General features: G+C 42.2%; 2 protein-coding genes and 1 pseudogene across 3 annotated transcripts; 1 reads left to right on the top strand and 2 right to left on the bottom strand.

The window, feature by feature from the left end:
* Positions 1-652: 652 nt before the first annotated feature.
* On the bottom strand, positions 653-12520 carry LOC110179692 (uncharacterized). The gene is made up of 7 exons (XM_086829325.1): positions 12091-12520; positions 11590-11998; positions 8000-8043; positions 7886-7939; positions 7297-7457; positions 6834-7228; positions 653-6577 (listed from the first exon to the last, which is right to left on the bottom strand). The coding sequence occupies exons 2-7, from the start codon at positions 11677-11679 to the stop codon at positions 791-793; spliced, it is 6531 nt and encodes a 2176-aa protein (XP_086685451.1). The 5' UTR covers positions 11680-11998; positions 12091-12520; the 3' UTR covers positions 653-790.
* LOC110179671 (ADP-ribosylation factor-like protein 3) lies at positions 11828-13315 on the top strand. Its single transcript, XM_020947282.2, has 3 exons — positions 11828-12478; positions 12918-13004; positions 13068-13315. The coding sequence occupies exons 1-3, from the start codon at positions 11828-11830 to the stop codon at positions 13176-13178; spliced, it is 849 nt and encodes a 282-aa protein (XP_020802941.2). The 3' UTR covers positions 13179-13315.
* A 2353-nt stretch (positions 13316-15668) lies between these two features.
* LOC110179687 (proteasome subunit alpha type-4 pseudogene) lies at positions 15669-16677 on the bottom strand (annotated as a pseudogene). Its single transcript, XR_015270836.1, has 2 exons — positions 16579-16677; positions 15669-16498 (listed from the first exon to the last, which is right to left on the bottom strand). The product of XR_015270836.1 is annotated as a proteasome subunit alpha type-4 pseudogene (transcript).
* Positions 16678-17086: the final 409 nt, after the last annotated feature.

Genomic DNA, 17086 nt, shown 5'->3' with positions numbered 1-17086 from the left:
GATGAAAACAAACCCTTCTACAAAAATCTATAAAGAACATTTAAAACATTTTTAAAGTAAGGAATGCACGGGAATAAAAAAGCAAATAACCAAAAATAGTTCCTGTAGGAATAAAATAAAGACATTGTACAGTTAAAATAACAAATAAACAAAGCAAAGTCTAGAAAAGATATTATTTAAATATACCTTTTAAATGTCGTCTTTAAATGTACTGCAAGGCAAAGGTGAAAAGCAAACCCTTTAACAATTGAAATATATTTAAGGGTGCAGGCAAGAGGTATGTATTTTTTTGTGTCAGTGTCTGACTTTGATGGCTGATGGGTGGGTTTTGCAGTGGGTCGACAGGTTGTTTCGCTTGTGGCGCTTCACTTGCTAAAAATAAATTGTTTTTAAATAGCTCGCATCGCTCGACACGCTGCTGCTCGTCGGGTGTCTGTGTCTGCTGCAGACACCGATACCGATTCTGATTCCGATATCCCTTATTTACGCCCACCCACATTTTATCGAGACAACAAAGGAAATGAGCCGGGGGAAAACAACAGAGGAGGCCAAAGGGCTGACAAAAGCCAGCAATGAACGCGAGTTTCCGCTGAGAGAGCTACATATACTTGTTTGTTACCAAAATGCTATAATTAAATATATACGTTCTGAGTTACTTTTACTCCTACTTGTGAATTTATTCGAAGTTGAAAAATAATAATGCTGCCGTTGGTAATTTCCCCACTGTAAAAATGGTAAAAAAAAATTTACAAAATTCCTCCAGGCTGAAGAGGGGAACCCCCAAACTCAATTAGCAGCGCTTTCGTTTGCTGCTTTGCGATCTTCCAGAGCAACCATCCTTGCCACGATTGCTCCGATTGCTGCGATCCTTTTGCTTTGCTCCCTTGACCCTTTCGGGGCATGGGGATTGGCTTTCATTGCATATCGAACTCTCGTCCCGCGAACGGATGAGTTCATCGAAGGGAGCATAATTATCCATGGAGCTAAAACCGTGACAGGATGGATCGATCGTTTCAGTTTGTTGCGTTGAATTGAAGGAGGGATTAAAACTGGGCATTGTCATGTCATCGATCATGGTTTGTTCGTAGTTATTGCAGGGATTTTGATAAGTTCTGGTCACCGACGAGGTGGACTTGATCGTGACCTGCGTCATTTTGGGCGATGAATCACTGGAACTGTCCGATATTATCGGTGAACAAGTGTTCTTGTTCCGTCTTTCGGAGGTTGTTACCTTCTTGGAGCAACCTTTCGATTTCGTTCCTGATTTTTCCGCCTTGCGAGTCTTCGCCTTGGGTGTCTCGCATCTAGTTGAGCTCAAAGGCGGCGCCGCCATGGTTTCGAAAAATTCATCCGAATCACTATCATCAAGGATATGGGCGCGGCAAGGATCAGTTATGTCCTCCAGCCTCTCAGTGGGTACCGACATCAGACAGGGATTATAGCATGAGTCGTCGTGGAGAGAGGGCATGGTCACATCCTCTAAGCGCCCACCGCTGCCATCCAGTCCAGGGCACTTGGAGACTTTGCTGCAACCAGTTCGGTTGCGAAACGAGAAAGGAGCACTCTCGTCACCCAAATACTCTGTGGGATAGGAAATGTCTGGCCCACGTCGCGCTACCGATTTGGATACGTTGAAGGACTTCAGGAAGTCCTGCGGCATGGACACATCCTCCAGGCACTCGGCCGTCATCCCGGGGCCACGTCGCGATGTCGCCTCCTGGTGGCAATATCTATTGTTCACAGCAGGTGCCGATAAACGGGGCCGAAGTCGTGCTCCCTCTTCTCTATCTGCCACACATACCATGGACGATGGATTGGAATAGGGTCGCCGCTGCCGGAGGCTCGAATGCATGCCCATTTCCTCCTCGCAGCTAACGCCTCGTCCCGATGACCCAAGGTATCCGCCAAACGAAGGCATTGTCATGTCCTCCAGGCATTCATTCGTCATCGACATTTGCTGTTGCCGGCAGCTACGTCCCCGCGATGGCATCGACCCAGAGAATTCAGCATACGACGGCATGGACATATTCTCCAAGCATTCCTTGGTTGCCTGAACAGAATCATAGCGCCCTGAACTGCCAAAAGATGGCATGCTTTCATCCTCCAGACACTCATCGCTGGCGATTGTTGCCCCACGACCTGAACTAGCAAAAGATGGTGCTGAAATGTCACAGATATTTTGCTGCACCTTTGGCTTCTTCAATATCCCAGCAATCGCAGGTGGCATTGATGCATTCTGTTGGCGTTCGCTGGCCATAGATCTTTGCATTCGGCCAGGACTCTTGCCTCTGGATACTTCATTATAGGACGGCATTGAAATATCCTCCAGATACTCTTTGGTCATCGATCTTTGTTGACGACTAGAACTCTTGCTCCTTGCTGATCTGGAGACTCCTCCGAACGATGGCATTGTCATGTCTTCCAGACATTCATTGGTCATGGTCATCTGCCTACGACAAGGACTATTGCATCTAGAGGCTCGAGAAACTCCTCCGAAGGAAGGCATAGTCATGTCATCTAGACATTCGTTGGCCATGGATGTCTGCGCTCGCTCAGGACACTTGGCTCCTCTTGATGATCCGGTGACATCTCCGCAGGAGGGCATGGTAATTTCATCAAGAAGTTCGTTGATCACTGATCTCTGCAATCGACTAAGAGCTCTGCCTGTAGATGCAACGGAAGCACTTCGGAACGAGGGCATGGTCACATCCTCTAGACATTCGCTGGGCATCGATCTCTGCATTCGACCTGGACTTTTGCCCCTCGACTGAGTAGAATTATTACCGAAAGAGGGCATTGTGATATCTTCCAGACATTCATTGGGCATCGATCTTTGTTGTCTGCAAGGACTCTTGGCTCTAGATTCTTCGCAATAGGAGGGCATCGACATATCTTCCAGACATTCGTTGGTCATAGATCTATGACCAGGACTCTTGCCTCTAGATGCTCCAGCACCTCTGCTCTTGTTGCTCATCGATCTCTGCATTCGACCAGGACCCTTGGCTCTCGACTGAGTAGAATCATCACCGAAAGAGGGCATTGAAATATCTTCCAGGCATTCATTGGGCATCGATCTTTGTTGTTTGCAAGGACTCCTGGCTCTGGGTTCTTCGCAATAGGAAGGCATGGTCATATCCTCCAGACATTCGTTTGTCAAGGATCTTTCCCTTAAACCAGGACTCTTACCCTTAGATGCTCGAGCAACTCTACTTTTGTTGGCCATTGATCTCGATTTTTTATCAGGACTCTTAGCTCGTGACGATCCAGAAACTTCCCCGAACGATGGCATGGTCACATCGTCTAGACATTCGTTGGCTATCGATCTTTGTTGCCTACAAGGAGTCATTGCTCTAGATTCTTCGCAATATGACGGCATTGTCATATCTTCCAGACATTCATTGGTCATAGATCTATGACCAGGACTCTTGCCCCTAGTTGTTCGAGCCCCTCTACTCTTATTAGTCATGGATCTTTGCTTTTGATCAGGACACTTGGCCCTTGATGATTCAGAAACTTCCCTGAACGATGGCATAGTCATATCTTCCAGACATTCGTTGGTCATGGATTTCAGCTTACGGCAAGGACTATTGCATCTAGATGCTCGCGAAACTCCGCCAAAGGAAGGCATAGTCATGTCATCTAGACATTCGTTGGTCATGGATATCTGCTTTTGCTCCGGGCACTTGGCCATTGATGATCCGGTTACATCTTCGAACGAAGGTATTGTCATATCGTCTAAAAGTTCGTCAATCATACATCTCTGCTTTAGGCTAAGACTAGTGTCTTTACACTCCTTGGAAACTTCTCTAAAAGAGGGCATAGTTATGTCATCTAAACATTCGTTGATCATAGATCTCTGAAGTCGACTAAGAGTCCTGTCTTTGGATGCAAGGGAAGCTCTTCCGAAAGAGGGCATGCTCATATCTTCTAGACATTCACTGGGCATCGATCTCTGCATACAACGTGGACTTTTGCCCCTAGAAACTCCTGAAGCATTTCCATAAGACGGCATCGTCATATCTTCCAGACATTCGTTGGTCATGGATTTCTGCTTACGGCAAGGACTATTGCATCTCGATGCTCGCGAAACTCCGCCAAAGGAAGGCATAGTCATGTCATCTAGACATTCGTTGGTCATAGATATCTGCTTTCGCTCACGACACTTGGCCATTGATGATCCGGTTACATCTTCGAACGAAGGTATTGTCATATCGTCTAAAAGTTCGTCTATCATACATCTCTGCTTTTGGCTAAGACTAGTGTCTTTACACTCCTTGGAAACTTCCCTAAACGAGGGCATAGTTATGTCATCTAGACACTCATTAATCATGGATCTTTGGAGTCGACTAAGTGTCCTGTCTTTGGATGCAAGGGAATCTCTTTCAAACGATGGCATGGTCATGTCATCTAAACATTCGCTGGGCATCGATCTATGCCTTCGACCTGGACTTTTGCCCCGAGAAGCTACAGAAACTCCTCCAAAGGAGGGCATAGTTATATCTTCCAGACATTCGTTGGCCGTGGATCTTTGTTGCCTGCATGGACTTTTTACTGTAGATGCTTCGCCATAGGAAGGCATGGTCATATCTTCAAGACATTCGTTTTGATTTGATCTGTGTCTTATACTACGACTTTTTCCTTTTGAAACTCGAGCGCTTCTACTTTTATTGGTCACGCATCTCTGCCTTTGATCAAGACACTTGGCTCTTAATGATCCAGAGACTTCCCCGAACGATGGCATGGTCATGTCATCCAGACATTCGTTGGTCATGGATCTTGGTTGCCTGCATGGACTTTTTGCTGTAGATGGTTCGCAATAGGAAGGCATCGTCATATCTTCGAGACATTCGTTTTGATTTGATCTGTGTCTTATACTACGACTTTTTCCTTTTGAAACTCGAGCGCTTCTACTTTTATTGGTCACGCATCTCTGCCTTTGATCAGGACACTTGGCTCTTGATGATCCAGAAACTTCCCCGAACGATGGCATGGTCATGTCATCTAGACATTCGTTGATCATGGATCTATGCATTGGACCTGGAGTTTTGCGCCTAGAAACTTCACCGAAAGAGGGCATAGTTATGTCTTCCAGACATTCATTAGCCATGGATCTTTGTCTTGAAGTACCCCTGCCAGTAGATGGTTCGCAATAGGAAGGCATCGTCATATCTTCCAGACATTCGTTTTGAATTGATCTCGGCTTTAGACAACTCTTAGCTTTTAATGGTCGAGCAACTCTACTCTTGTTGGTCTTTTGGTCTGGACATTTAGCTCTTGATGATCCTGAAACTTCCCCGAACGATGGCATTGTCATGTCTTCCAGACACTCGTTGGTCATGGATCTAGGTTGGCTACATGGACTCTTGCCTGTTGATGCTTCTCCAAAAGATGGCATCGTCATGTTATCTAGACATTCGTTAGTCATGGATCTCATCTTCCGATCGGGACATGTAGCTCTTGATGATCCAGAAACCTCTTCAAACGAGGGCATGGACATATCCTCCAGACATTCATTGGTCATAGATCTAGGTTGTCTACAAGGACTCTTGGCTGTTGATGCTTCTCCAAAAGATGGCATCGTCATATTATCTAGACATTCGTTAGTCATGGATCTTTGCTGCTGATCAGGACACTTGGCCCCTGAAGTTCCCGAGATATTTTCAAATGAGGGCATAGTTATATCGTCTAGACACTCGTTGATTAACGTTCTTTGTTCTCGGCTTAGACTCCCGTCATCACACTCTGCGGAAACTTCAGTAAATGAAGGCATAGTTAGATCATCAAGACATTCGTTGATCAGACTTCTCTGCTGACGGCTAAGACTAAAGTCCCTAGAGGCTTCAGAATGCTCTTCATACGAGGGCATTGTTATATCTTGCAGACATTCATTCGTCATTGATCTATTTTGTCGACCAGGACAATTTCTCCTTGTTGAATCGGAAAGTCCTTCGAACGAGGGCATTGTTATATCTTCCAGACACTCGTTCGTCATTGGGAATAGCTGCCTTCGAACCGATCGCTGCCTGGCAGATCTCGAACCGCCGCATGATGGCATGGTCACATCATCCAAACATTCATTGGTCATAGGTCGTCTTCCCTGTCGGAGACTTCTGTTCGGTGACGGCACGGTGAAATCTCCCAAGGATTCACTGGTCTTTGGAATGCATCTTGAATGGGCGAAGCTTGAAGTATATCTATCGCTGGGACACCTGCTAGTTGATTTTGACCTCTGCCTTCCCTTGGGAGTTGTTCCGTCAAATGAGGGCATCGATATATCCTCCAAGCATTCCTGTCTGGTGGAGTTGGCCATTGAGGGCGCCGATACATCCCATAGGTTTTGCTGCATTTTCTGTTGCTTTTGCTGCTGCTTCTGCTGCTGCATAATCAATCTATTGGCTTCAATAGACTTCTGGTAATCAACTTTAACAACTTCATTGGGACTCCATGATACATTGCCACATGATTTTGGCATCGACTCGTCTTCCAGGCGAGACTGCTGAAAGGAGGGCATTGACTGATCCTCCAGGTTCTCGCATTGGTCCGCCATGTCGTCGGAAATAGGATTCGTCATATCATTCTAAGGTTTTTGACACAATATTATAATTTGATGTGCAAATATGCATGGTTAAAATGGAAAAAACTAAACAACAAACGACCTCACCTAACTTTCAGCTTGGAAATTTAAAAGTGTAGAAGAATGGTCATAATAATGAAACTGTTCGAAATTCCTAAAACATTTGTCCCTTGAATTAAATCACCAAATATAGTATATAATTTTGTAAATGATCCCATATCCAATAATTGTTTTAAAATGAATATAATTCAGGACTTACCTGTTGGTCACAGGGTGTATTCTCAGCCTCATCTTTTTCTTCCATCTCCTCTTCTTGTTGGGCCTGAGCTGGGCTGCACCATATATGGTTCCTTAGTTGCTTAAAGCGACCCGAGATCTCATTATACACACAGTCCATGTAATTAAGTGTATCCTTCTCGGACCTATCCGCGGAATCATCCTGATTCATACACGGAGGAGACACATCCGCAAGGCATTCTTGCTCCGTACCGGCACCGGACATCTGCGATGGCATGCTGAGATCAAAGCCTGGCGACGACATATCCGCCAAACACTCCTCAGGCAGATCGCTGATATTTAATTCCGCCGGACACGGCCGATGGCGCTGTGGATGAACCTGCCGAAAGGTTTCCATGGCCGCGGCATCCGTTTCATCTTGATATTGAAATAAATATGATTAATAATTGGTAATATTAGAATATAACGATTTGGTTTCCACTTACAAGTCATGTCACGGAACATACGTGGATGTTGCCACTGCTCGTTGCCCGTTAAACCGAAATCTTGGGGATTGTATTGCGGGACCTGACCACGAAATCCCGGTCGTAAATGTTCCGGAGTTCGTGTCAGATCATCGGGCGTATTTGGGGCATTTCTGGGGGTTCTTATAAAAGCGATTTAAATCGAGAAAGGATATTAATTTCAAATTGGATCATTGAAAATAAATACTAAACGTTCTTCCTAATAACTCCTTAGCCTTGAGAGCATAGCTTCTATATAAAGCTATGCTAGACGCTTAAGAAATTTGCATAAGTTGCATAAAAAGCTATAGAAGAATAACGAACACTACACCTCGAATGACCGCAACCTAGATTCAATCTTCTTTTGAATTGCGGACAGATTTTAACAGCAGGAAACGATTCCCTAAAATCACGAATCTATACCTCCATATATATATATATATAGCTTAGATAAGCTTAACAAATGAATTGTAAAAGAAGAGCTGAAGGCTCCAGCTGACATTGCCAAAACTCCCTTGCTTAATCTTAATGTTAATTACTTAATGAATGAATAAACAAAGTACATAAATACCTGTTCAGACGATCCGAGCAGTCACTGGGACAGGGCTGGTTACCATTGCCGGCACTAGCAGAAGATATTGATGAGTGCCTTGAAGTCATAACCCTATTGACCCTATTAACTCACCTCTTCCTCCTTCTCGAATTTTTCAACTGGTTCATCTTTTCAGCCTGGAATGGAAAATTTGGGAAAATTAAAAATTTTGTAGAAAGGTCTGAACGGTTAGGCCTAGTAGAAGTAGAAAAGTAAACTAAAATATTTAGGCTACATAGTCGATGAATGTTCCGATTTCGATGTCATGGCTACCTCGATTTTCATTTTTATTTCCATTTCCAATTGGTTTGCTTCCTGCTTATACTTCTTTTTTCGTTTCTTTCAAAAAAGCAGAGCAGACTGCGGAGGTAAAGTGTGTCAAGCATCCCGTGACTCTATTTCTTATCCAATTAAACAATTATGGAGAGCTCATTAAGGCAGGTTGTTTGAGAAGCGCCGAGAGCGCCGCTTCCGCTTTATCCACTTCCCTTTTTCTTTGCGGAAACGAAACCAAAGCAGATGCAATTAGCGGGCATAGTTTTTCATTCTCCTTCGGCTTCATTGGCCTCTGACTGAATATTGAGGACGGGACACGACGGGACAGGACAGTGTCGTACACTGGAGATAGAATGCGAGAGGTGTGCGCTCGAGCTGGCTAAGCAAAGTCGTCACACGAAACCGCTTTCATTTCCGCCAAACACAATTGCATCATTAGCGATGCAATCTCCGTTACTTAACGTAACCGCAACATGCCGGAAATGAAATCCGAGGCAAGCTGACGCCGCCGACTCCTCTTCCTCCGGTGTGGCTAAAACTTTTTGCCAGCCACGGTGAACGACTCGACAAGTGGCAGAAGCCGCGAAATGCTGGGCAAAATCGGTGGAAAATCAGCGATGCTGCCAGCGAAAAAACCCAAACGCTTGCCTGCCAAGTAAGTAGAAGGAAATACGACGTCGCCATGTGGTTCTGTGGAATAGTCAAAGAGGATAAGGTATGAAGGCGCAAACACACAGGCTGAAGGCTCAAACCGGAAAGTGAATGGAATGATGCGTCCTCGCAGAAATAATCGAATGAAGGACCAAGGGGCCAAAGGCAGCTGTGAGTCGAGGAGCGATTACGCTGGTGGGCCGCTTCATTTAGCCATAGGTTGCATGTTGAACGGATAGGGTCAGGAACTGAAGCTGACTTTCAGACTCTGAGCAGCAGCAGTAGCAGCAGCAGCAGCAAAAGCATGTCCTGGGGCGTCAGCCACCTGCAAATATTTGACTTAAGCTTGGCTAAATACATGCATACAGAGAGGGACATGCGAGGGCAGCTTCATTTGTTAGTTGTATAATCTTTAGAGGTCTAGAAAATTACAAGTACCTTTTGCAAGGACCAACCTACACAGAATTAGAATTTCCCAAATCTTTCTCAAATCTATTCTTAAATCTTTAGGTGATATATTGAGCTTCTCTTGGATCTCACCACTCGAATGACTGATGGACTGGGGGCGTGTGCAGTTCCATGCAACCAGCAGCAATCAACTGCCGCTCCAGCAGCCGCGTATTTGCATATCCTCACCTGGCCGGCTGCAGGACGCAGGACTTTGCTACCGTGTTGTCACTTTTCGCACCGCTTTGTGCCGCATTAATGCGCATATTAAAATGGACGCGAATGCGAAGGCGAAGGCATGCAAAAACTAATGTCAGTCGTTGCCCAGAAACTTGATATTCATATGAGGCAGAGGGTGCACACGAGAAAAAATAATTATGAAGGACAACGTACAAGCTTGGAAAATGCAGGAAAATATAACAAAGTGCAATTCCAATAAAGGAAACTAATAAAAAATTAAGGTAGTCCTAAGAAAACACTAACTTTCCTAGGTTTTTGTTGGCTTCCTTAAGCAAATAATAATCTTATCTTGTTTAGAAAATATTATTCTACTATTTAATACATTTTGTATGTATAAAACTTTTAATTTGCAATTAAAAGAGTAAGAAATATTAAGGATTTTACAAGTATCTGCTATTTTGCAACAAATTAAGCTATTTAGATATTTTTTACTTTATAAATCTGTACAAACTGAATGTTATTTAAATGGAAATCATGCCTAAAAATTACAGATTTCATTACACAATATAAATTAAGTCATTTAACTTTGTTCTGCCTATAATTTCTTTATAAATATAAGAAAATATACAGGTAGCCAAGTACATATTTTGCCTCTGTGCAGAAAACTCTTTCCTCTTTCTTTTTTTTTTGGGTATGGACACAGTAGCAGGAGCTGCACAAAAGGATTGCTGGCGACTGCCTCAAGGCTACAGACGACTTTTCTTCTATTTTGTAACCCCCGCAAAGTTCGGCGAACGTTTAGCTTTTGCTTACTTTTCAATTTGCCGGCGAGAAGAGGGGGCAAAGTGGGGATTCTTAGCAGATGTGCTTAACGGTTTCGGGGCACAACATCACATAATGCAATGGAATAACACAAAGGAGCCACCATTCAGGGCTTAGGCGCGGAGCAAACATGGCCACATGGGTAGCGATTAGCGCGACTGTATCCACCCAGGCTCCTTTCCAGCTCCTGGTCCTTTTCGACGCCGTGTGGAAGCCACAAAAGCCACGGCCACCGCAGCTTCATCAAAGATACATTATGTGTGTGTGCCTGTGTGGTGTGTGGGTGTGTGGGTGTGTGGGTGTGTGCCAGTGTGTGCATAAATTCACAAACAGAAAACATAAAACAGAGGGAGCTGAGGCCAGCCAGCAAGCAATCAGGAAATGAAACCGAATCAATAAGTGCCAAGTCTGGGATTGAATAAACAAAACAATTGCGAGTCCCACTTGAACTGCCTTTCAACTTGGAAGGTAAAGAAAAGGCAGGGAAAACCTGAGATTGGGAAATCTCGAACAGGGAAACAGGGATATACAAAAGTCCCTAAGCATAGAATGTCTGTGTGAAACGAATTTCCCCATGTTAACACTCTTTGGGACAAACATCTATCGGAAAAGTTGAACAACAGAAGGAAAAGCTCTTCGCTTAAACTTTTTCGAACATTCCAAAACAGGAACTTGCATTAAAGCTTATTCAGGACGAGCTCAACATTTGCATTTAAGTTTTAAAATTAAACTATACAAATAAATGTCCGAATCGAACAAGCTAAACCTTACAAATCTTACTTAGAGTTCACCTAGATCTTGAAATATGTTTTGTAACTAAGTTTCTTGTAAAATATATGCGTACACAAAATATTCCCTGGCTTTGGTAGCTTTTCCTAAGTGGTTTCTTCCTTAAAAAACCACAACTAAACTCTTAAAATGTTCCAAAACTAATATTTTTATCAGAAAATCATTAATGAATATTTTCCGCAATAAATGATCCTAAAAAGAGTTGAAAATTAATTATTGTACTGAGAAAATATCTTAGAAAATACAAAACCATATCAATTGCTGTAGAAATATCCTTGGTCAGTCAGAAATCTATCATTTTCGAACCCCGAAATGAATTTCTATACCGAATATCCATGAAGGGCTTTTCCTTGAGTCCTATTTCTGCAGAAAATATTCTTAGAAGTCATAAAAATGAAATATTCCTTGAAAAATTCATAATGATTAATTTCTCAGCGAAATATTTCAGGCAAAACAAATATATAAGCAAAAATGAATCACGTTCTCGTTAAAAAAAGGTATAATTTGGAACCACTTACGTGGTTAAATCCCTCGGCGCTGCTTAACCATCCCTCGTCGGGCCGCCAGTTGCCATGGCATCCTTCCGGCCAAAACACCAGAATTGCCATGACAACGCACCTGTATCGCCGTCAGCTGGTGTGTGTCCACCACCGGCGGCAGGTAAATAAACAAGCCATTTCGATATTCGCATCCAAAACGGCCGGAAGAAGTGTGAAAATTAACCGTACGAAAAGCTGGCTCGAGATGGCGGCCTAGATGGGTTTGCTGTGCGCCACGTTGCGCCACTGCTGCTGCTGCTGCTCCTCCTGTTTCCCTTGCATTTCCTCGCAGGCGCCGCCCGAGGCGGAGGAGTTCCAGGTGCTGATCCTGGGACCGACGGCCAGTGGCAAGACGGAACTGGGCCATCACCTTGGTGGATTGCAGCGCCTGGAAGACGACCATGAGGCCACGAATGGCGTGCGTTGCTACACCGCTAATATTACTTCAGAGGATTGTCCAGCTATTGAGCTGCAGCTTACCGAAGTCGGTGGCAGTCCAGACATGCAGCGGCTCTGGCGTCACTATTACGCCTCCTCACACGCCCTCATCTACTGCTTCGATCTGTCGACGGATCCGGAGAAGCTGCAGGACACCTTCAATCTGCTGGCAGCAAGTCTCGAAGGCACACAGCTAGCTGGGAAGCCGGTGCTCCTTGCGGCATCGCGACACCGCGACGGTGTGCAACTGTACGACGTGGAGTACGCATTCGGGTTGGAGCACCTCGCGAGCTCCTGCAATTGTCCGCTGATCCTCTGCCACATGGACGATGCGGCGGATCTGCAGCGCGGCATCCGGTGGCTGTGTCGCCAATTGGTGGCCAAGAAGACGCAGTTGGAGCGCAAAATTCGCTACGATATCAATATGCAGGTAAAAAGACACAATAAGAAAATTTTTCACACAAAATCAAAATGGCGACGATCGCGAAATTTTCACTAGAGGTGGGGAAACACCAATAGTTCGAAACATCGGTATTCTACGCCGACTATCGATGTCTGGTCACATCACTACGGCGGTCGCTGTAAAATAGTGAGAGCGAGCGAGAAGCAAACAGTTAATTACGGCATTTCGTAAGTGAAGTACGGAAACGTGAGCGATTAAAATACCAAAACGGCGCTGCCAGACGGCGCGAGAGAAGACTCTTTAGTATTTCGACAGAGCATAAAACAAAACAAAATAAAACAGCCTAAATTAGTAAATGTAAAAAAGGTACTTTAACAAAATACCATAAAATACACATACAAATAGCATCTATTTATATTTTCGTAAGGTTAATTTCCCTTGATTTTAATGGCCATTTTTTCAACAGGTTTGGCAGCGCCGTAAACGATCGTTACTTTCGAATGGAAAATTAGCTCAAGTGCATCGACAGCGATTTCGGAGGCAGCACAGAAAGGTAAAGTTTACATAAATAAATAAATATATTTAACAAATTAATAATTTAAGTAAAATCCCTTAGCTTTGGCCTGCAGTCCAGGGATTCGGTGAAACGACAGCTCGTCCAAACACAGCACCGCCAACGATTTTCTTTGTGCGATCCCCCCAGGTGGAAAATCCCAAGGATAATTAATGAAAAACGTGATCCAGGAAGTGCGCATTTAAAGTGCCAAAATAATAATTGCTTTTATCGGAGGCTACTTTAGCAATTTTTTAGAATTTAAAGAACTAATCAAGTTAATTCCCAATTATATTACAAATACTTTTTTGTATGGATTACTTTTTTAAATTGGTGTTTTCAATGGTTGTTTCAAGGAATAAATATAGTACCTTATTAAGTTTTGTACATTTTATGGGAATATAAAACCTGTCACGGTCAGGTATAGTTTTTAAATTATGAATTTTCACAAAATTTTAATTGTACATTTATTAAATAATACAAAATAATGGTAGTTGCTCTTGGTAATTGTGTATATATTTCTGCATGTTTGCATTCCTGTCAATTCGCATTGAACAAAAGTTAATCAATTGGCCTGGTAAGCAGAGAATTATGCATTTCGCACAATTTATGACAGGTCCCTCGAATCCCGACCCTCGACCCTCTCGGTTCTGTACCCGTTGTCAGCTCTAATTAACAATTACAAGTTGGCCCAAGTGGCCAGGATTAAATGTATGTCCATATGTGTACGGCTGACATTGTGTGGCGTTTTAAATTACATTTCTTAAAGGCATCCACACTAGACACCACAGTCAGTGTCAAAATAATAGCACCAAACAATATTTTGGATTTAAAAATTTAATTGGAAATGACTAGAGATTTTGTTTTCAGTCAGGGTTTTATTTGGGTTAATTTGTTTTAAATTATTTAATTGTTCGTTTTTTAAACCCTTTTAGTGAAGTTTCAGGAGTGAAGGAGCCATTTCCGACCCTATAAATCATATATATTCTTGATCAGCATAAAAGTCCGAATCGATCTAGACATGTTTGGTGAGAAATATTTTTTCGATTTTTTTTTCGAAATTTTATGACTAAAATTTATATTGACAGAGTTGCAAAAGTTGACAAAAATTTAATTTTATTAAATCATATAACTTGGTATGCAGATTTGTTAACCTTGTAAAAACTAACTCAAAACAGTTTTCCAAATAGAAATTAGTGCATTTTTGGCTTAGTAATGGATTTTTTAAACTTTGATTTATCATAAAAATTGTCATATAAAAATATCAATAAATATCGGCTAAAAGAATGGTATTATAATTTCAGTCAGAAGCTTAAAATTCAGTGAAGGAATTATTTCCGACCCTATAAATTATATATATTCTTGATCAGCATAAAAAACCAAATCGATCTAGCTATGTTTGGAAGAAAATTAAATATTTCAATTTTTTTTTTCAAAAATTTATCAAAAAATTTTATATTGTTAGAGTTGCAAAATTTGAAAAATTTTGAAATACTTTTAATTTGAATACTAAGTATGCAGATTTGTAAAACCTATAAAAACTAGCACAGAACAGCTTTCCGAATTAAAATTGAATCATTTTTGGCTTAGTTATGCATTTTTTAAGTAGTTAAATTTTTTAAATAGTCATATAAAAATATAGATAAATATCAGCTCAAAAAAAGGCATAATAATTTTAGTTAAAAGCTTGTAACGCTTGAAAGAGCCATTTCCGACCCTATAAATCATATATATTTTTGATCAGCATAAAAATCCGAATCGATCTAGCCACGTTTGGGAAAAAACAAATTTTTTGAATTTTTTTTTTTTTAATTTTATGACTAAATTTCATATTGTAAAGTTGCAAAATTTGACAAAAATTGAATTTTATTAAATCATAAAACCCAGTATGCAGATTTGTTAACCTTGTAAAAACTAGCTCAAAACAGTTTTCCGAATAGAAATTAATGCATTTTTGGCTTAGTTATGGGATTTACAAATTGTTTGATTTGATCAAAATATTAACTTGTAAAAAATATCAGTTTAATATACCTAAAATACAGGTTCCTGTATAATTATCATAATATTTTTGTATTATTACTTTGAAAATCTTATTATTTTTAGAGATAGAAAAGATATTTGTCTAAAAGTATTAATATTTTAGAGAGAGCAATAGGGATTCATGTGGTATTACTACTTTCCCATTATTTAGAAAGAATCAGAATATTCTTTGGAATTATTAGAACTATAAGAGAGACCGCAGTTGTTCGCTTGTAAGTCTGCATGCAAAAGCCATCGTTTTCGTCCAGATTCTGGCCAGACAGCCTGATGGGACATGCCTGAGGATGAGCAGGACGAAAAGGAGCAGGAGGTCCTGGATGCTGGGTGCTGGGTGAGTCGAATGTCAGCCACTCGATGATGTATTGCCGAACACCAATAAGCAAAACCACAAGGAGAGAGAGAGCTGTGCCACAAGCACACCGATAGATATTCCACGAGGCGGTTGAAATCAAACAATTACTAATACACTGACATCGATTCCCACCCAAATCACTGGGAGATCCTGGGAGGGTATCCTGGGTAGGGTAGAAAATGTGCGAGATGGTGACATTGATGATTGCGGCTCGTCGGCGTCTGGAGACGCCGGAACGTGTGCCCATTATAATCCCCCGACGAACAGCCACGTTCATATCAATAGCATTTATTGAATGATACATATTAAACATTAGCACTATGAAGAGTCCCGAGCAGCTTAAGGACCGGCGCAATGGAGATTGTAGAGATCTTGAACAACGCTATCCGCCACAGTGTGAAACTTGGTCACCGTGCGATTGCGCTGCATGGTGGCCATCTGGATAGCGGAACCGGTTAGTTGGATACCCTCCATGGCCACCTTGATGGCTTTAATGGCCAATTCATTGGCCAAACTAAGGGATGGCAATGGTTTTCCCACAAGCATCTGATCGAGATACTCCTGGGCCCGATGTGCATGTCGTCCGATGCAGGAACTCTTCCAGCGACCGTAGTTGCCACTGGGATCGGAATGATAGATCTGCCAGCCACGCTCCGAATCCCAGCCCATGTAGATCACCGCAATGCCAAAGGGACGCTTCCCGGTGTACATGGTGTAGCTTTGCTTCTTGCGGCAAATATTCTCCACCAGACGCTCCGTGGGCATCAGTTCCCCGTAGGCACGGCGATGGCGCTGCGAGTATGTGGACATCACCGACACGAGCTTGAAACCATCCGTCATTATTCCGGTCACGGCACAGGCATTGTCATGGTCCACACGAAAGATATGGCCCAATGCACTCTGCTTGGCCATAAGGGGAAACAAGTCCTCCTGGATGGCGGCCACCGCGATGCCATCTTCGGCCAGAATGGCAACGCTAGGAGCTGCCTTGGCCACCTCCTCCATGGCATGCTCCACCTCATAGAGGCGACCCTCGGGCGAGAACAGGGGTGGACTTGGGTTGTTGGGAAACATGGCCAGGGAGTAATATCTCTTTTCTATTCTATAGCATATTGTAATCGAAAAATAATACATATAGATGGGGAATTCCTATTGGAAATATGTTTATTAATCTCCTCTTACCTCGTTTATTAAGAAACTGACTTATTTTTGGAAATTATGTAGAAATTAGAAACGTACAACTTGTTCAGTCCCCGCACGAAAATGTAATGAAAATGTTCAATAATTTTTGTTTGACAAGTTAATTAGATATGTGAGAAGTTGGGTAATATATCGATAGTTTTAAACAATAGATTATTATTTGAAAAATTTGTGAAGCGATATTTCATCGTTGCGATATTTTTGCAAGCTGTTTTCACATATCTAATTTTAATGTTACCTATTACATATTTTTTAAAAGATTTCATTAAAAACAAGAAAGGCAGCTAACTTCGCCACGCCCAAATTTATTGACCCTTGCAGATAGAACTTCTATGACTAGGAATCCAAACAATATAAATTATATATATTTGTGTTAAAAAACAATAAAGTAATACCTGCTTTCATTTCATTCACCTATAAATATTATTTTGCAGTTTTATATTCACAGATTTGCATTTTTCCTCTACATCAAACGATCGTTTGTATGGCA

This window comes from Drosophila serrata, unplaced genomic scaffold (genome assembly GCF_035046125.1).
Source record: "Drosophila serrata isolate PLE 108 unplaced genomic scaffold, ASM3504612v1 contig_190, whole genome shotgun sequence".
Classification (NCBI taxonomy): domain Eukaryota; kingdom Metazoa; phylum Arthropoda; class Insecta; order Diptera; family Drosophilidae; genus Drosophila; species Drosophila serrata.
Note: the sequence above shows the minus strand (reverse complement) of the source record. Positions and strands in the feature narration are given on the sequence as shown.

Bases quoted from the DNA above. Each gene is read 5' to 3' on its own strand.
- LOC110179692 (XM_086829325.1), bottom strand. From the start codon at position 11,679: ATGGCAATTCTGGTGTTTTGGCCGGAAGGATGCCATGGCAACTGGCGG. The intron at 8,044-11,589 runs GTAAGTGGTTCC...TTTCCATTCCAG, and splicing joins GCGCCGAGGGATTTAACCAC to GCTGAAAAGATGAACCAGTT. The intron at 6,578-6,833 runs GTAAGTCCTGAA...CAAAAACCTTAG, and splicing joins ATACACCCTGTGACCAACAG to AATGATATGACGAATCCTAT.
- LOC110179671 (XM_020947282.2), top strand. From the start codon at position 11,828: ATGGGTTTGCTGTGCGCCACGTTGCGCCACTGCTGCTGCTGCTGCTCC. The intron at 12,479-12,917 runs GTAAAAAGACAC...TTTTTTCAACAG, and splicing joins GCTACGATATCAATATGCAG to GTTTGGCAGCGCCGTAAACG. The intron at 13,005-13,067 runs GTAAAGTTTACA...AAAATCCCTTAG, and splicing joins TTCGGAGGCAGCACAGAAAG to CTTTGGCCTGCAGTCCAGGG.